Source organism: Dipodomys spectabilis, unplaced genomic scaffold (assembly GCF_019054845.1).
Source record: "Dipodomys spectabilis isolate Male_0828 unplaced genomic scaffold, ASM1905484v1 ptg000288l, whole genome shotgun sequence".
NCBI lineage: Eukaryota > Metazoa > Chordata > Mammalia > Rodentia > Heteromyidae > Dipodomys > Dipodomys spectabilis.
Genome location: NW_024870965.1, coordinates 6,640,001 through 6,660,000, shown reverse-complemented (window position 1 = coordinate 6,660,000; position 20,000 = coordinate 6,640,001). Strand labels below are relative to the sequence as shown.

The 20,000-nt window shown below is 51.7% G+C and overlaps 1 protein-coding gene across 2 annotated transcripts in view; it reads left to right on the top strand.

The window, feature by feature from the left end:
- The window catches only part of Smyd3 (SET and MYND domain containing 3), a 407,738-nt gene that overhangs the window by 304,733 nt on the left and 83,005 nt on the right, over positions 1–20,000 (top strand). For both annotated transcript variants that reach the window (XM_042701271.1, XM_042701272.1), the window contains exons 6-7: positions 16,349–16,416; positions 16,957–17,059. In XM_042701271.1, coding sequence (XP_042557205.1) covers positions 16,349–16,416; positions 16,957–17,059 — 171 coding nt within the window. The remainder of the gene's footprint in view (positions 1–16,348; positions 16,417–16,956; positions 17,060–20,000) is intronic.

Sequence of the window (20,000 nt, the reverse complement as noted above, 5' to 3'; positions counted from 1 at the left end):
CAGGTCTAAGAGCAGTTAATGGCTTTTCAGTTTGTTGAGCCCTTCCTGTGTTGTTGGGATGGACTGCGGTCCTTACACACCAGCCCAGAAACAGATGTCTTGTCCTGCTTTTAAAACCAGGACTGCAGCTAGCCTTCCAGTGGCTTCTAGCCCCAGCTTCTGAGCAAGGGCTTCGCGTCTTACCCAGTAACCCCTGTGCTCTGCTGCTCCGCGTAAATCCCAGTTTCTGGCAGATTAGGCATTGCATTTTTTGCCACCTACCGACGCCATCAGACGCAGCCCAGAAGAGGCTCCTCCGGTGCTGCTGTGGTGTCTCCTCCATGTCGGGTGTGGCTGGCCCCTCTACAGTCGGTTCTTTGGGGACTCCTAGATAGATCTCAGGAGAACTGTCTCAAAGCCTGCGTTTGGTCCCGCCCGTTTCCTCTGCTTCCTGGTCCACATGCTCTCCTGTGTGCCCCTCGCCTCGCAACCCACACAGCCAGAGCCTGTGTCTGCCCTTCGGACGTTCAGCTTCCAATCGTCCTTTTCTTTCAGAATCGCCTGGGTCACATAATGTGCCTCAGTAACAGAAAACAGGTGCAGCGCAGGTGCTGTGAAAAGCAACCAGACAGTCCCAGTTGAAGCGTATGCAAGCCACTCATTTTTCCATTTGTCCACCAGAAACATTTAGCAAGCAACTTACTACACATTCTAGGCTCAACTTGAACCACAGGGTCGTAGCAGTGAGAAAAACAGAAGTCTGAGCTCTTCGGAAGCCTACGTTCTTCGAGCAGGTTTTCATGATAATGAACTGCATCTAGGAGACATGGGGCTCTCTCTTTACCCCAAGGACTCCTTGAGGGCAGAGTGGGAAATGCCCGCCGCTGGTCCACGCTTGTAAATAAGCACCATGGGCGTTTTCAGGTAGAACAAACTTGAAATTATGCACGGTTGTGAAGTCTTCCATCGCTGCCTCACGGACCCCAGGCAGAGGAGGGGGCGGCTGCGGAGCTGGGGGCAGCCTCGGGGTGTGGACCTCACGGCGGTGCTTTACACACTCGTATTTCAAGGCAAAGGGTGAGAAGGAAACCGGGATCCAAAGTGCCAGCAAGATACAATGAGTTCTCCAAAGACTGACCCCTAACTAAAGGCCTGTGGCAGGCGTGAGGGAAGTGGAGCCCAGGGGCGCTGGGCATTCCAGGTGACTCTGTCAGGAGAGTGCCCGCGTTGCTCTGCGTGGTGGCCAGGGAAGTGTCTGAGGACTGAGAGCAATGCTCATGCCTGCAATCTGGAGAGGATTGCAGTGCAAGGCCAGCTCGGACAGACCCTTCCTCAGCTGGAAACAGTGCACCGTGGTGAGTGCCTATTACCCCAGGTACGACAGGAAGGCCACAATAGGCAGTCCAAGGCCCAGGCACGTGCCCAGGCAGGAAGCAGATCCTACCTCAAAGTGCAAAGAAGTGCTGGGAGGCACAGCTCAGCAGTAGAGTGCTTGCCTAGCAAATTGAAGACCTGAGTTCAAATCCAGTGCTAGGGGAAAAAAAGGATTAGCAATGAACTGTATCATGATTGGCACCTGTGAGTGTAGTGCCAAGGATCAAACCTGTGGCCTCTTTCGTGTTTTTTGTGTTCTCTTCCACCGAGCAACCCCGTAGACTTGTTTTATGATTACTATCGATTGTGTTTTCAGGAATATACACAAACTTGCTCATTTCTGTAATTTTCCAAGGTATCTGGTAGTTTCAATACATTGAGTCAATTGGGCAGGTGGCTAAATGTGTAATTGTTGTCATTTTAAGGGGATATACTTCCCAGGGGACCTGTGGCATTCACTTGGAGCTGGTCTCTGCACATGCTCAAGTTTGCAAATGTCTAAAGACCTGTGCAGCTGCGGGGCTGACACCAGGCCGGCCAAGCCACTCCTCCTTCTGAACTCAGGCGTCGTTTAGTGTTAGATGGATTTTTAAATTTTAAATGTATTTATTTGATTGTAGTGTGGGGGATCTCGTTACGTCTGCATGAGTCTACACTGTATTCCAGCCCACTCCTCGCCCCTTCTCCAAAGGCCGCATCCCCTGCACGTCTCCTTGTTCCCTTTTCCTGATTGCAAATAATCCCTGTCCACGGTATTCAACCTTCTTCATTGTGCGGGCCCTGCCCCCGCTCTAGCCCACGCCTGCCCGCAGGGACTGAGTCTCTTTCCTGGATGAATTTTTTTCTATCACTAACACACTGTCAGTTGTTGTTTAATGTCTGAATCATTTTTAGGCAGAAAAGATGTTTGTTTCTGAGCTTTCAGGGGTGAGTCTAATCCGTCATTGATTGGCCTTTCTCTCCCTGTGGATGCCGGTGGACGCCAGGGACAATGCAGAGATGTTTCTGGACCTGCAGCATTGAGCTAAGCCACACGTGCAGGCGTTAAGCCGTGAGGCTGCACGAAGCTGCAGCTCAGACTCACGCTTCTCAGCCCAGCCTGGTTTCCCTGGGACACAGATTGTATCTGCCTTTCTTCATTTGATTTCTTTTTTCAAGAAGTTTCCCTGGGCAGTAGACTCATTTCTTGTAGATTTTACTCATTTTTTTCCGGTGCATCCTACTCTGTTCTTAGAGAAAAGGTTGCCAGGCTGGAGGACAAGCAGGCGCGGGAGGACCTGCCCGCGCCTCCAGGTGGCCGCATGCCCTCCACAGCGCAGCTTGTAGTTGGAGTTTGAAGCGTTTTAGGGACTGCCTGGGCGTTCGTCTCTCCACAGCGTCCTCCAGCCTTCAGTCCATACATCTGGGACCTGGGACGCGATGTGGCTCATAGAGGTCATCCAGGAGTCCGGGGGAAGCCAGTTTTCTGGCTGATGGCGAGGTGGGAGGGTGTCAGGGTCGCACGTGCCTCCTGGGGGCAATGCGGCGGCGGCCAGTCTCTGCTCAGACGTCCCTGGAGACGCGACGCCTCAGATCCTCAGATCCCCAGCTCCCGTGGTGGCCCAGGTTTGCTATCCTGTCTCAGTTCTCCTTTTGGGGGCCGCCGAGCACCTGTGGGGCACCAGTGCGGGCTGTGTGGGACAGAGCAGGCGGAGAAAGCCCCACCCCTCTGCTAGGAGCACGGCGCGTTGGTGGTGCTCCCAGGAGGAGGGCAGGCAGGCAGGCCTCGCCGGGGAAGTGAAGGAGAGGAGAATGGCGGGAGCCAGGCCCAGGCCTTTCACATGTCTTTCCTGGGTCAGAGGCCCACCCACCCGCAGGCACGTTGGGGAACAGTGGGGCATTCTGAGGAGCTGGCGAGCGAGGGGGGTGGAGGAAGGGCGCGTGGACGGCGAGCGCGAGGGCGTGGTAGATGGCCTCTGCTTGTTTGATCGCTCCATCAGCATGAGGGTCTGAAGCACCCTCCTGCCCCACGATGGCTTTTCCGGCGCCGGGCCTGCTCTGCAGCAGGGAAGCCAGAGGGCCCTCTCTGAGCTTTCACCTGCCAAGGAAGGGATGGCGGCCGCCATGAAGGGGGATGGGCACAGGGCCTGACTCGGTCTCTGAATAGAAACAGTCCACGTGCCTACCTGAACCGCAGGACCTTGAGCCTGACTTCACATTCTTCCATTTTTGAATGATATTAAGTCCAAAGTAAAGGTCTCCTCATTACTTCTAAGGCTCAGGGGAGAAGGTAATGAGGAAGGTAAGTTACAACTTGACTAGATAATCCTCATCGGATGAGAGAAACAGTGGACAGAAAGTTGGGGCGCTGCAGGGTTTGATGGACAGGCACAGAGCAGATGACGTTGGTATGGCAGGTAAGTGGTGCTTGAAGGAGAGTTTGGGCCTGCTTAATAGAGAAGTGGCAAGTCTGGAGTGCACGGTGTGCACGCATTTATCAAAACACTTGTAAGAAACGATCCAGGGTCCCAAAGTGGGGTTATTTTCAGGGAAGCAGCGGCAGACCAGAGAGAAGTTGAGGTCAGCGAGGACTGATGGTTCTTCCATTTTCCCCCAGTCTCTGTCCAAGAGTGGGAAGAGAAACATGGAAAATGGGATAAGGCTCATGGGCTGGTGGACGGGGCCTGGGGGTGGAATTGGGGTGACAGGAATGAAGGGAGGTTCGTGTACGTCTGCTGTGTCAGTCATACCCCCTCCATTTTTCTTTTCTTCCCCTCCTTTCCTTCCTCCCTTCCCTCCTTTCCTTTTCTTCCCTTCCCTCCTTCCTTTCCTCTTCTGCTTCTTCTCCTTCCCTGCTTTCTTCTACCCTCCTGCCTCTTTCTCTTTTTTCCTTTCTTCCTGCAATAAATAGGTTTAAATTGTGACCCTAAGAAAATGAAGGAGTCACCGTGAAATGAACTTGTGTGAATAAAACTCAATTTTATAGAAAAACTCGTCCCTAGTTGACAGCCTTCTGCTTGCCTATGGATTGAATTTCTTCCCATAATTCTCTGTGCCAGTGATTATAGTCGGTGATCTGGCTGGCGCCTCGGGTAAGTGAACGGTAGCCGTTTGCTCTGGTGGTGTGTTCCCCTGCATCTTTGCTGGCAAAGTTAGCCTGAGGATTCGCTGCTACTGTCATAAAATGAGAAACAAAGTAGTGATGGAAACAGAATTTTGTCTTCATCCAGCAAGGATTGTTAGGAATCTTGGAAGCCCCGCCGTGCCTTTGTAGGTGTGGCTGACTGGCACTTGCCGTGCTGGTGGGTGGCTGCAGGCGGCAGTGCTCACACAGAGGCCCCCACTCCCAACTTGACATCCGGCCCTTGTTGCTCTCTTTGTCAGCTGGTTTTCTTGAGCTGTCTCCCCAGCTTTTTCGAATATCATCTTGAAAAAATACTTTTAGTTAAAGACTTGACGTAGTTTGGAGTATATTATATTAAGATACAATCAGATTTCCCACTGCGGCATTATTTGAAATACAGACGGAGGGCTGGAAACCAGATGATCTTGTGCTTCACCTCTTTTCCTCTCCACACTGATGACAGACAGAACGTACCAAGTCCCAGATCTCCATCATGAATGCCCCTTTGAAGGAACTACCGCATGTTGCCCAAAAGTGTTCATTTCTGTCACTTTGTGGATGTTTATGGGGACATTATGATTATGGGCTACCAAGTTTCTTTGTTTTAGGTTCTCAAAGCCTCTGGGTCAACCTCTAATTGCTACTTGCACCTTCTGATGATTAGTTGTCCGTGTGGGATTTAGTGTTAGACTTAAGCCGGAGTTGCTTAATCTCCACCATGGTACACCATGTAGGTATGAGACAGCTGGACACATGAGGGCATTGGCTGGAATCCACACGCTACATGCACTTGGAGGCATTTGGGAAGCTGAAGTTATCCCTTAGGAAGAGTGGTCACAGCGCTCTGTGGCCTCCATTGCCATCTGCCTTCACTGGTCTGTCTGCGTGGCCGCGTAGTTTCTTTTGCACAGATTGTGGCCATCCCTGGGAGCAGGACGTGCCTGCGTCTGGCATTAAAGGAAGCATATGGAGAGTGCGTATCACAGCCTTCTCAAGCGGTGTGGATGGAAGGAGGGCGATAACGGCGCCCGTACCGCCCCCTCCGCAGCCTCTTCACCGCTTCTGACTCACTCCACTAGGTTGACAGTAGACGGAGCAATCATCAGATGGCTGTCATTGTGGTTTTCTTTTTCATTTCTTTTTTTTTCTATTTTTGTCAGTCTTTTTCTTCATGACAAGCCAAATGCATGCTGACAGTTGGTGATTCTCTTGCTTCTCTTTCCTTCTGGCCTCTGGTATTTTATTCTTCATTCACTTTTCTTTCAACTCTTCCTCTCCTCTTCCTCGTGTTTGGTTCCAGCATGATCCTTACATCTCAGTTTTTAGACTTGTCTTTTATTGATAATACTTTATTTTTCCCTTTTGTGTAGGCTTTTCAATAATCTTTTTCCCTTTAGCTTTATTAAGGTGTAGTTGCATACAAAAATAATCTTCACTCAAGGGCACTTCTGTTTTATATTCTTTGAAACTAGTATTTGTTTTCCTGCCATCGATAACTTTCTTCAGAAACAGAAGACTTAATTTTCATCTGGACTGTTATATTATTCATTGTCTTTGAATGCAAAGTTGGAAACTTCACATATGCAAATTTAGTTATGTTTGCTGTAATTATCAAACCCTGGTCCTTTAGTGAATATGTTGTGTTTTGCATTTAGATGTTGGGAAAATGAGAAGAGAGGATGTACAGAATAAAGCTGGAGGGAAAGAAAGGATCGTCTGGAATTCTGTTTTTCATTAAAAGTAACTAATTCTGTTTAGTTGAAGGAAAGGAGGACTTGGCCCCTTCTTTGTGCTGTCCCTAGAGCCAGGGGACAGCAGCCCAGGGGTTCAGATGGCTCTGCGTGGTGGGCTGGCTTGAGAAGTGCAGAGGAGACGCAGCGGGCCTCAGTGGGCAGACACAGGCAGCGTCTACGCGTGGGGAGCTCGAGCTGGATACAGACGGAAGTGTTTTGGAAGCTATCTGAAGAGTCCTTGGGCGTCGCTGGGCCAGCCGTGTTCTTGAATCTGTGTGCAGTCAGTGAGTGCTGCAGGCTCTGAGCGCCGGGGACTGGTTGGCACTTTAGGTGGCCTGAGCCCTGGCGGGCTCCTGGCAGCGCTTCGGTTCCTACATAGCTTGTGTAGTCATCTTTTCAGTTGTTGTTTCCCCTCTGATACCTGGGCATGAATTCAGAGCTTTGTGCTCTTGCTTGCTTTTTCAGTTCTCTCTGGGGCTCTACTCCCTGGGCCACACCTCCACCTTGACATTTTGCTGGTAATTGGAGGTAGAGTTTTGCAGGCTTGGCTTCTCCCACTCCCTTCAAGCTGTAGTCCTCAGACCTCAGCCCCCTGCGTTGCCCGTGTTCTAGGTGTGAGCCACTGGTCCTCAGCTTTTAATTTGCTTTTGGTTGATGTGTTTTGCTGTGGTGAATATTGAGGCCAGGGCCTCACGCATGCTAGTAACACTCTCCCAGTGTTTCCACACCTCAGGTACATGTCTGTGTGTGTCTTCTCCTCGGTTCCCTTTTACAGCCACTGGCGTTGACACCTAGTGTTCTCCGTGACTAATGGCCAGCTAAGGCTCCAGAGCATTTCGTACTTGGCTCTACCATTTATCAGGTTAATGATGAATGACTTCTCCTCCCGAATCAACTATAAAAATGATTTCACTTGGTTCTTTAGAGAGAGCTATGCAATAGGTGCGAAAGAAATGTGCACTGGGGTTTTAAAGAACTAATTTAAATGCAGCTCCAAGGGAACTTGAGGTGCCTGGCTAAGACGGGGAAGAAGACGCTGGGAACTGGGAACACGGGCGTGAAGCCACCTCGAGTCTAGCCACGCTTGGAAGCCCCCTGGTTGGAACAGCTTCTCTAACTGTATGTCAGGGTGACATTCTGTCATGTGACTGACCAGAAGCTTGCACGTTCATTTGCTGTCGCTGGGACTCAAGGGAAGGGCCGTGCAGCACAATCTGTTCAGGGCGGGCAAGCGTGGAAAGTCCGGGCCCAGTGTGGCCTGAAATGTGCTGTACTCCCATGATTGCAGTTCACAGCCCTCCAGTCACTAGGGAAAGGTCGGGGGATGCTGCCTTTCATTAACTCCAAGATCTCAAAAGTCAGACTCTGTTACGGCTGCTGACTGCTAGTTCGGCGCTAGTGGTTTTTCTCGACAGACCAGTGTCACGACGCACCTTGCCATTTACACGTCTTTGAGTTGATGAGGGACTGTTGCGATGGTCAGGATCTTGCGGTCATCAGCCGCTTCCCGGGGGCTGGGACTCGTTCTAGGGCTTAACCTCATTTACCTCTGCCAGTTCTGGTTCTTTACTTCTAGGCTCTTCCTAATCAAAACAAAATGGCCAATGATTTGGAGATGCAGGCACATACACCATCCAGCACATTTCACTCACAGAAAGTGATTTATTCCCCGATGATTGCAAATGTGAAGTGATGGGGAAACCGAGGCATCCCTGCGGCCTGGGAAGGCAGCCTGGTTATTCGAGGACAGGATGGGGCCAGGCTGGATCTGGCTAGCTGGAGAAGAGCTCTCTTTTATTCTGTCCCTGATTGCTCCATGTGTGAGTGATGACAAATGCTGTGACATTCACACGACAGAGTGCCAGGCTTTCTTTCCCTTCCTTCTGCAGCCGCTTGCTCTTTTGTAGCTGATGTATCTCCCAGCCTGCTGGGGAGGGTAGCCCTGTCTCTGTCGCTGTGATTTAGGACCCGTGGCTGGCTGTAGTTAGACAGTGGGAGAAGAGGAAACTCAGAAGCCACCCCATTTACCATACGCCTCCCAACTGGCCTCCAGCAACCCCCGGCCTGCCTTCCCATGGCGAGCAGAGTGGAGTGCAGGCAGAGCCTCCGAGGAGAGCGGAGCGTGTGCTTCTAAATTGAGCTGACAGATTAGATACCACCTGTGCTAGCGCAATGATATTTTGACAGAGTGCCTTACAAAGAAATATGGCCAGTAGTCAGGAAAATCATCTTTGGCTGAGAAAGGCTGAAATTTGTCAAAATCAGAGAGAAATGTGGCAGGTTTTTTTCCTTCCATTCTTGTTGAGTTTCTCGGAAAATGAAGTGAGACAAGATGGTGGAAGGGGCAGCTTTTCCTCAGCTCCTTCCTGGTTGCAGAATCTGCAGGCTCCCTGAGGTCTGGGCACGGCCTTGTTCCTGCAGTCCCACTGAGCTTGGGAATCCACGGGCTCCCTGAGGTCTGGGCACGGCCTTGTTCCTGCAGTCCCACTGAGCTTGGGAATCCACGGGCTCCCTGAGGTCTGGGCACGGCCTTGTTCCTGCAGTCCCACTGAGCTTGGGAATCCACGGGCTCCCTGAGGTCTGGGCTCCGGCCTTGTTCCTGCAGTCCCACTGAGCTTTCCCAGCTAACATATAAAAGCATGACTCTAGGGCTGTGGAAACATCTGCTGAGTTCTTTGCCCTCCGTGTGTGGAGAGCCTGGGCTGCTGGCATGCTGGGAGGGTTGAAGAACCAAGAGGGCCCACAGATGTGAAGATCCCGGCGGCGTCTCCTGTGTGCAGGTGGCAGTTCCTGTGGCTGTGCACGCCCGCTATGGAGGGACACCTGTTCTGGAGCCGTGTGGTGGGCTAGTGCTACGGTGTTCAGTTGGAGCCGTGTGGTGGGCTAGTGCTACGGTGTTCAGTTGGAGCTGTGTGGTGGGCTAGTGCTACGGTGTTCAGTTGGAGCCGTGTGGTGGGCTGGTGCTACGGTGTTCAGTTGGAGCCGTGTGGTGGGCTGGTGCTACGGTGTTCAGTTGGAGCCGTGTGATGGGCTGGTGCTACGGTGTTCAGTTGGAGTTGTGTGGTGGGCTGGTGCTACGGTGTTTAGTAGACAGTGGGTTTGTGGCGTGATTTCAGTGGAGATAGGTTAGTGGTGTGGCTTCAGGTGGAAGGGGGTGCGTGGCATGTGTGGATGGACAGGGAGTTAGTGGAGTGGTGTCCGGGTAGGTGGTGGGTTGAGCTAGTGATGTGATGTGGGGTGTGGCACTGTGGGTTAGTGGCGTGGCACTCAGGTGGACAGACGGGTGGCGTGGTCTCAGTGGGCTGTGGGTTAGCGGCCTGCCCGCCTCGCCTTCCCCCTTTGCTGTGTCTCTCCTGGCCTGGAGGAGGGAGCATGGAGCTGTGCTACTCCAGGCACGGCCGCTTCGTGGCTGCAGTGTCCCCTCACATCACACTCCATCACAGACTGAGAGCAGGACATTGTAAAGCTTGTACGTCTTTTTTCTCCACAGGGCAGAACTGGCCACTTGTTTCCTGCTATGGCAGAACTGCAGGTCCTGATTCCTTTCACCTGAGTGGTGTCTGGTATTGCCAGCTCTGGCCACCTTCTGCTTCTGAGGGTCATGGCGGCAGGGGTTATGTGTTTGCCAGGTCCCTTCTTCACCCTGAGGGAAAGGGAAGTTTGTAGAACGTAGGCCTGGGTTGGGGATTCCCTCTGTGTGCTGTGAGGAATCAGAAGTTGGAGCTGGCTTGTAACTCTGGATTCCAGGTGTCCCCTTTGGTGCCTGTTCTACAGAGAGCCAGATACAAGCACATCTCCGTTAATACACCAAAGACATTTATAGCCTCATGCCAACTGCTAAATATTAAGTTACATATTCATTATATGTTCTCTTTCTAGCATTGTTTTAAATTCTCAAGATTCATTATATGTATTTCACCCAAATAAAAGGCATTCTATGAGCCAGGCACTGGTGGCTCGCAACTGTAATCCTAGTTACTTAGGACGCTGAGATCTGAGGGTCACAGTTCAAAGGAAGTCAGGGCAGGAAGTCTGTGAGACTCTCATCTCCAAATTATCACCAAAAAGCCAAAAGTGGAGCAGTGGCTTAAGTGGTAGAGTGTAAGCTTGATCAAGAAAATTCAAGGACATTGCCCTGAGTTCAAGCCCCAGGACCAACACACACACACACACACACACACACACACACACACACACCACACACACACATACCACACACACACACACACAATCATTATATGAAATATCTTGGCACCAATGCTCAGAATTATGTTTATCCTTATTTTTGAATATCTTTCTATATTTAATTGGCAAATGATAATTGTGTGTATTTAGGGGGTACAGTGTGACATTCTGATGGACAAACACAATGTGGAATAATGAAACCGACTGTTTCTGTGGCGATACTGAGGCTTGATCTGGGGGCCTCGCGCTCTCTGGGCTAGCGCTGTGCTGCTGAGCCATGCCTAAGGGTAAGCGCCGATAAAGATGAGAAACTGTGTGTGCCAGACTTTGACTTTGCTTTCAAGCACCTTAGCTTGAGGAGGATGCTTAGAAACAGTGAAATGCTAGCATCGCCATTTTGCCTTCTCAGCACTGACCTGTATCTCCTTCTCTCAATTCTCCATCATCATCATCATCATCATCATCATCATCATCAACATTTTCCAGCCTTCAGGACTGTGTTGGTCCAGATGTAGGCTCGTTTGCTCATGCGTAGTTCATTTTTCGTACCTTGGGGCGCGCTCCGTGCTTTGATCCTAAGGGGTTTGTTTTACAAATGGTGCATTTCTGGGCTTCGGGGCGCAATACAGTAAAAACTGAGCAAGTTTATACCATGATGTGGAAAAGGAGAGTCTGCCTGGTTCCACATTTCATGACATCCTGCGGTGTGGGCAGCTGAGCGGGATAAAGAAGGAAGGAAACGTGGCCCTGCGGAAGTCCTCCGTGGGAGGCCTGCGCGCGGCCTCTGATGTCAGAGCACGCCAGGAAGACAACACGAGATTGTAAGAAGTTAAACCAAACAGCCAAGTGCTGGATCTCTGCTTCCCATCAGAGGGCGCGGCGCTGGGAACGTGCGTGCAGCTCCTGCTTATCCGTGTGCTCACCGTGGAGACGGCAGATCTCAGAAATGCCAACCTGACCCTGTACGTGCTGGGTGCACAGCCCGCCTGGGAGCGCAGAAGTAAGTGCTTTGCCTTTCTGTGCCCTGCAGCCATCCGTGTTGTTACAGACGGCAGAACTAACTTCCCTCCCTCCTTCCCTCCCTCCCTGCGCTCCCCTCCCCTCCCATCCTCCCTCCCTCCCCTCCCCTACTCCACCCTCCTCCCCTCCCCCTCCCTCCCCTCCCCTACTCCACCTCCCTCCCTCCCTCCCTCCCTCCCTCCCTCCCTCCCTCCCTCCCTCCCTCCCTTCCTTCCTTCCTTCTTCCGCAGTAGGTTTTTAACTCAGATTATTACGCTTACTAGGCAGGTGCTCTACCAGTTGAGCCATGCCTTCATCCTCTGTTTTTTGTGCCCATACTGGGGTTTGAATTTAGGGCTTTTTTGCTCAAAGCTGGAGCTCTACCATTTGAGTCATACCTCCACCTCTGCCTTTTGCTATTTTGGGTAAGTGTCTCATGGATGTTTGAGCCTGGACTGGCTTTGAGCTATGATCCTCAGCTCTGAGCTTCCTGGATAGGTAGGATTACAGGGATGAGCCAGCACCAACAGTCATCTTTATTTTTAAAGGCTGAGTAGTATTCCATTTTATATCTGTGCCACATTTTCCTTGTCCATTCATTCACTGATGAACACTTAGGTTGGGACCATGTCTTGATGTTGTTAATCTTGCTGCACTGCAGGGCAGATGTGGCTCACTTCACTTCTTTTACATGTATACCCGGATTGGAATGGCTGCAGCCTGTGGTACTCTATTTCTAATGTTTTGAAGGACCTCTGCTGTTTTCCGGATAGCATTTCTAGTTCACATTCCCGGCAGCGGTGTGCCGGGGGTCTCCTGACTTGACTTCACCCTTCTGACGGCGGCCATTCTAGCCTTTCTAGAGATGACCTCAGGGTGGTTTAATTTCTGTTTCTTAGCACCAGTGATGCAGAGCAGCCTTTTTGCCATCTGCTTATCTTCTTTGAGATGCATACTATCCTATCTTCAAATGTCCATTCAAGTCCTTTGTCCGTTTTAGCTGCGATATTTGTGTCCTGGTGACTGAACTGAGCAGCAGCTGGATTTTAGGTTCGAAGCCCGGGTCTGACTCTGCTCTTCAGGTCTCCTGCACTGTGTGAGCGGTGGCTCCTCAGCGCTTTCCTTTTCTGCGCAGTTTCATCTGCTGTGAGCCTGCTTGTGTGGGATGCTGTCGTTTCCCAGCTTTCAGGGTCTGCGCACCTGCTTTTTGTCTTTAACCGGGGTCCGCAGGGATGGCCGGCAGAGGCGCGGGGGGCGGGGAAAGCGTGGGAGGCCGTGTGGCAAAGCTGCTGCAGGCTCTGAGCACAGGCACGGTTGGTTCTGAGCCACTGGGCTCGCGCAGTTCCTCCCTGGCCAGGGACAGACGCATTTTCTTAGTTATTGAGACACGGATGCCTTCATTCCCCTTCTCCCTCCCCTTATCAGCCTCCTGGCGACACAGGACAGGCCTGGGGCCAATGAGGGTTGATAGGGGAGCGCTGCCTCTGCTCCTTCCCCGCCCGCGTCTCTGCTGTTACTCTTACTCTTGAGATCGCAACGCCGTTACCTTCATGGCTAGAAAAAGACTGTAAAAGCCAAAGTAATTCATATTTAATAAAATGTCATGTTCCAAAGGAGGAAGATGTCCCGGCGTAGAACGGACTGGTTTCAGGTGTGGTGGGCGCCGGCTGTTTCAGATTCTGCGGTTCTTCCTGCCGCATCACGCCACGGGTCTGAATCAAGTGGAGTACAGTGCGTGCACCTGTCAGCCTCTGGTCCAGAAGCTCTGGCTGCCAAGCGTTCTGCTGGGGGCTTCCCTAGCCAGCGCACAGGCAGTGCAGGCGCCTTCATCTGCACCTTCAGACGCTGAGCTTCTTGCTGTATGCTGCGCATCTTGTTAGAGCTCTTGACTTGGGATCATGATGGCCATCTGAGGATGGGCTGGTAGGCGGTGGGAGCTTCTCTGATCTGTTCGGATTTGCTGTTGTAACAAACAAATCAAGGCAATTTTCCTTCTTGTGTCTCATTTCTTCATTTATCAGATACTACACTTAAAGCTTGTAGTTGTAAAACTGAATACATGGGCTGGGCGCCGGTGGCTCACCTATGTAATCCTAGCTACCCAGGAGGCTGAGATCTGAGGATTGTGGTTCAAAGCCATCCTGGGCAGAAAATTCTGTGAGACTCTCATCTCCTATAAACTACCAGAAAACTGGAAGTGGCGCTGTGGCTCACATGGTAGAATACTAGCTAGCCTTGAGCTGAAGAGCTCAAGGACAGCACCCAGGCCCAGAGTTCAAGCCCCACAACCGACAAAATTAAAAACAATACAAAAAAACTGAACACATGGCCTCTCCACGTTGATTTGTTAGTGACTGATGTTTGAGTCTGCTCTGCAGGGGCCTCCCAGAGCACACATGTCTGCTGCTTTTTTTTTTTTGGTCGGTCATGGGGCCTGAACTCTGGGCCTGGGCGCTGTCCCTCAGCTCTTCAGCTCAAGGCCAGCGCTCTACCACTTGAGCCACAGCGCCACTTCCGGTTTTCTGGTAGTCTATTGGAGGTAAGAGTCTCAGACTTTTCTGGCCAGGCTAGTTTTGAACCGTGATCCTCGGATCTCAGCCTCCTGAGTAGCTAGGATGACAGGCGTGAGCCACCAGCGCCCGGCCTACACATGTCAGCTTCTGAACCTAGAACCTGCACCAAAGGACAGAGGGTTTGGTTCTCGGGATTTTTGCAATGTCATATTTCTTGTCTTTATGCAACCTGACCACTTTACGTAGCTCCCTGGACTTCTGTCTCCTCATAAGGGCACCGTGACATCAAGACTCCACTATTTTAAAGAAAAAGTTACGAAGAGTAAACATAGCTTCACGCTCAAAAATAATACATATGTGTTCCAGTTTCATGTCATGGGAACTGTTTTTAAAGCAATAACCATGCTTGAATTTTTTTTTTGGGGGGGGGGGGTTCGGTCATGGAGCCTGAACTCTGGGCCTGGACGCTGTCCCTCAGCTCTTCAGCTCAAGGCTAGTGCTCTACCACTTGAGCCACAGTGCCACTTCCGGCTTTTTCTGCTTATGTGGTGCTGAGGAATCGAACCCAGGGCCTCAGGCATGCAAGGCAAGTGCTCTACAAGACTGAGCCACCTCCCCAGCCCCTGTGCTTGAATTTTTTAAGATTTTTTTTTTTCCTCCTGATTGCTTTTATTTTCATTGCAGTAATCCTACTGGTATGTTTTTCTAAGTATGCCTTTGTATGACATAGACACTCATTAGTATTTTCCTGTATGCAATTTCCTAAGAAAACTGTACAAAGTTAATACTATAAAAATATTTAACAGTTATTTTTGGACTTTATTTTCATTTGCTTATTTCTTGGTAGACAGAACAGAACAGTTCTTTTCAATTATTTCTGGAACATTCATGGGAGTACTATCTACCTCTTTTTGCAATTATAAGGAAAAAAACCTGAGAAATATCTCCTGTCCATCATGGCTGTCTGTTTGTGTCAAAAATTCCCTGAAATGCTCCTTGTAATGGAGCCCCTGCTGAACAGACCCCACATTTTAATAAAGTGAGAGCAGGCAGAAACTCCACTTGCTATTCATTGACTCAAAAGGAATAGCACACAACATTAGGAGTAAGATAGGGAATTGGCTGGAACTTATTAAATAAAAATTTAAAGCACGGTTGTTGCACTACAGAGCTGGGAAGAATTGAGAAAAAAGGGGTAGACCGATAGCAGTGGAAATAGGAAAGAGACCGGAGGGTAGAGAAGGTAAGGAGTGGCTCAGGAGACGCCTGGATGGAGAGGGCGTGGAACCACGGAGGCCAGGGGGGAGCGGCAGGGAGTTAGCGCATGCTCACCTCCTCGCATGGTAAGCCGTCAGTTCATGTCTTCGACATCAAGCAGAGAACTGAACAAGTCCTTGTGCTCTCTGAATGGAAGAGACTGTGTTTCCATCTGGGTGACGGGTGGTCAGATGAGTTAGAGCCAGGGAAAGGGTGGCAGCCCTGGGCAGCAACGCTGCCCGACGGCAGAGGAAGTCCCCACCACTTCTGCAAGCGGAGCCAGCTTCCGTCTCCCTCCTCCACATCCAGAGCTCCCGTAGGGTGTTCCAGCACCTTCCCTGACCCTGTCCTGGGTAGCGGCCATCTGAGGATGGGCAGCCATACACATGCCACCCACGGGTTGGACCTGTGTCTGTTAGTGACGTCGAGGTACCAGGTATTGTGCTAGGCACGGGAAAACAGGCCCAACTGAGATACCGCCTCTGCCCTCAAGTGCCCCTTGCCGGTTGGTACGGGGTGAGTAACTGTTAAATCACCACGGGGGCGGGAGGGTAAGTATGCTAAAGGATGAGAAACATCACCTACATCCCTGGGCGAGAAACATTTCCCAAGCTGCTGCTTCCCCCTGCTAGCTCTTCCTGTTTAAAAAAATCCACTAGAATAAATACATTTTGGGAAAGTCTTTGATTTACTTCATACTAAAGAGAAAATTAATTTTGATTTGATTCAAATGTTAGTGAATTAGATCTGGTGAGTTTTTTCCTCCATTGGTAGATTAGTTCCTTAAAGTTCTGATTATCCATGAAAGCATGTGTTAACATTTATATTCCATAACCCCAAGGAATGTCTAGAGTTTCCAAGAACAGCGTGGAAGCTTTGGCCCTGCGTCTCCTCCTCCCATGGCAGGACGCCTTTGCAGTCCCACACAAGACTCGTGTTTGTTTAAGATGTGTGGATAAGCCGCACGCTGGCACTGTCTCCTGTCGCCCCAGCCCCTCGGGAGGCCGAGATCTGAGCACCGTGCAAGCCTCCGCCTCCCCCCGGGTGTTAGTGCTCTTGCACTGAAAACACCAGCTCTGCTGCAGGGACCTTTGCAATTCTCCGGGCATCCATGTTGGGCTTGGGTCTCCTCGGTGCAACTTCAACGAGAGGCTTCTGCTCGGTCCCGGAGGAGTGTCTGAAGTGGCTGTCTCCCTTTCTTCCAGGTGATCTGCAACTCCTTCACCATCTGCAATGCGGAGATGCAGGAGGTCGGTGTTGGCCTGTACCCCAGGTATGGAGAACAGTTCCCTCTCAGCCCAGCCAGCCAGGCAGGCAGCACTGTCCCCAGAGCCAAGAAGGTGCAAAAGTCTTAGATTTTACGCCAGCACCTTCTGTGCTATGCATAAGTGGCAAGACACTCCTCCCACCCGAATGCTTGCTCTCTGGGGGCTTCAAATAAGCAGTGGATGCTGGGCCCTGAGACCCGGGCACCCCCAGGCTGATCATTTCAGGATCATTTCACCAGACTGCTGTAGCTGAGCTGGTTTGGGCATTTGCACGTTGTGCTCTGGCCACATTGCCGGACCAGAGAGGGAACCGGCGAACCTGCCCTCACCGCCCTCCGCGCTGCCCTCTGCGCTGCCCGCTGTGACCTTTGCCCGGACCTCGGCCCGGCCCGTCCTTCCCACGCACTGCCTCTCCCCCCACCCCGCCGCCCCGTGCTGTTCTGTGCCCTCAGGGCCTGAACCTCAATCCTGTGTCTTCTCTCCCAGCATTTGTGGTGTGGGTTCTGTCTGCTGGCCTCTGACGTCTCCTCTTTTCTTTCCCTCAGCATGTCTTTGCTCAACCACAGCTGCGACCCCAACTGCTCAATTGTGTTCAACGGGCCCCACCTCCTCCTGCGTGCAGTCCGCGACATCGAGGCAGGAGAAGAGGTGAGCATGAGGCACTTGCCTGCGAAGCCCTCTCGGAGCGGCCCGTTCCCCGACGCGGCACAGACCAGCGCGCAGCCACGCCTGCACAGAGATGGCTGCTCGCTTATTTTTCAGCCATCGTGTGTGTGGATGATAATGCATGCGTGCACATGAGATGTTTGTGTAGACGGGGTGTATTTCATGCGTACAGCCGCCCGTCCCTCCTTTCCAGTGTCATCTTACACGGCAGGGAGGCAGCTGGCTGTAGATCTGACTTCTCCCCACAGCCACTCAGCTCACTTCTAAGGTGATCGTGCACTTTAAGTTCCATGTTGAGTAAGCGAGTATGATTTGCTCTGGAGCCTTCACAGAAGTGCTCAGCTCACCAAAGACCCAAAGGAAATAGAGGCTTGGGAGTGTAGCCTGCAGCGGCGCATTGGCCTTGGTCCCCTCCCTGGAGCATGGACTGCCAAGCCCGCCTCCTCTGGTGACCAGCCTTCACACTTTTTTTTTTTTTGGTTATGGGACTTGAACTCTGGGCCTGGACGCTGTCCCTCAGCTCTTCAGCTCAAGGCTAGTGCTCTACCACTTGAGCCACAGCGCCACTTCTGCTTTTCTGATGGTTTAGTGGAGGTAAGAGTCTCATGGAGTTTCCTGCCTGGGCCAGCTTTGAACTGCGATCCTCAGATCTCAGCCTCCTGAGTAGCTAGGATGACAGGTGTGAGCCACCAGCGCCCCGCAAACCTTCATACTTCTTAGAACCAGTTTCCTTCTGCCTTCCAATCTGCTAAAATAGGTATTTATCACAAGAGAAACAGCTTTGATTACATTTATGTAGCCCTCAGACAATAAAACTGAACTTGGAGATCCCACATTTTAGAGACGGGGTCTGGTCTGAGGAGACTCCCTCCACAGAGACGCTCCATCGCGCTGCTGCCTCTGGCGCGGCAACCTGCCCGACTTCTGGCTTCCAGGGCTCCCCGTCAGTAGTAGGGAGAATCTAGGGTCACTTTTCTAGGTCTAGGTATATGACTTAGAGGCAGGTGAGAAAGGGAAGTGCTGCCCGTTTTCATCTGTGGCTGTGGCGGGCGATGTGTTCATCTGCACAAAGCACACAGCAGAGGCCGGGCTGGTCTCGGTGCTGGTATGTTTGCCCAGCAAGCAACTGGTTCTGCCCTCAGCACTGGAAAGGAAAACTGACAAGCAGACAGAGAAACTGCTAGACGTGGTCAGTGAGTTCTGAGACAGAGATCCCTTCTGGTCTTCATGTACTTGAAAAGCCCATCTTTTGTGCTTTTTTTCACTGTTTGCCCGCCTGCTCTCCTAGCTCTGGAGCAACAGCAAATCCAGTTTTTGCTCAGTATCAGAAAGATCTCAGACGCAGCAGCTCAGGTATTTCCCTCTGTTTGCTCCTTCCTGTGCTGGGCTGCCCCAGGACAGCTCGCGGCACACAGCGGTTCTCCAGCGTGGTTGTCTGTGTTCCGTGCAGCCAGGTAGCTGGGTCAGACGGCAGCTTCTGTCCCCGGCCATGGCTGTGGTGCACCTGACAGGTTTCCTGTCCTCCGGTGCCGCGGATGAAGCCATTTCCTGTGGGAGGGGAGGGCCTTCTCTGCCTGGGTGATGAAGTAACAGCAGGTCGGTTTGGTGGACTGAAGACGCTTTTGTTGAGGATTCAGGAAAACCACATGGAGGGTCTGCGTTGCTCTGGGGAGATCTTGACAGCTCCCTCAGCAGATGATCCCGCTCTCTTCCTCTCTAACTCCACCCCTCCTCCCTCACCTCATACCCCCATGAATACTTGGTCTGTAAAAACAGAGAAGTGACTTACACAGGGTGGTGCAAGCTGATAAACGTTGCAAGGAAATAATCACAAGGACGCGTGAGGGAATTTAGGAGTGCTGCGGGGGGTGGGAACCAGCTTGTCACGTTAGAGGGGGACGGGTTAGACCTCGCTGAAAAGTGAGATTGGTTGAAGCAGGAAGAAGACGACACCAGCATACGGCAGGACAGCGGGCCAGCCAGAAGACAGGTCCACAGGCCACACGGGGCCACGGTGGGCTGCCGGGATGCCAGACCCACATTTCCCCCGGGATTATCACACACTAGTGCTACACGAGCACTAAAAATGAGCTAGTAGCTAAATGAAGGAAAAAACCATAAAACAAAAACTCACAGGAAGTTACTCTTAACAAGTCAGTGTACGAGTGTTTGAACACCAACTTCGCATCTCCCTGCTTCCTGGGGAGCTTGTGGTCCGTGGGAGGGAGTCGCAGTGTGGAGGCCGCTGCAGGGACTTGGCCCTTAGGGGGCGCTGCTGTGGCATTTCAAACAGAAGCAGCCCTTACCCGGCCTGTGGTTTGAGGAATCTCTGTGGCTGGAGGATGGAGGGCAGGGCACCTGGGGCGTGGAGCCAAGCCTGAGACTTGCATTTCACAGGGAAGTGGTGATGGTAGTTCAGAAGGACAGGACATTGGAAAGGTAACGAGAGCTTGGTTCTCCATGTATTTTTTATAGTTCTTGCTGCACTTGGGTGACAAAGTCAAGAATAACTTTTGAGATTGTAGTGTGGATAACACAAGGGGGCTTATTCCCGCCTGCGAGTAGACAGGCTCTGAGGCGGAATTGTGGCCGAAGTCAGTTGTGATTTAGATAGCTGGAAATGTATTTCAGTGCACTGTAGATCTGTTCAAGCATCGCAGGGTTGCCTAGAGACCTGTGACTCGGTGGACTTGGGGAGCCACTGGGGGCTCTCCGCCGGGGGCTCTCCGCGTGCGCCCCGCTGCCCTTTCATAGGCATTAGTTACCACACGAGACAGACCCGAGGAATGACCACGGGACCCCGCCAGCGAGGGCATGCTCACGGGAGCTCCTCCTCCTCACAGACTCTGATGTACTTTTTACTATGCGTCTTCTCATCCGATGATAGCATACGGGGTGCGGCTGAATTCCAGGCAGCACTGTG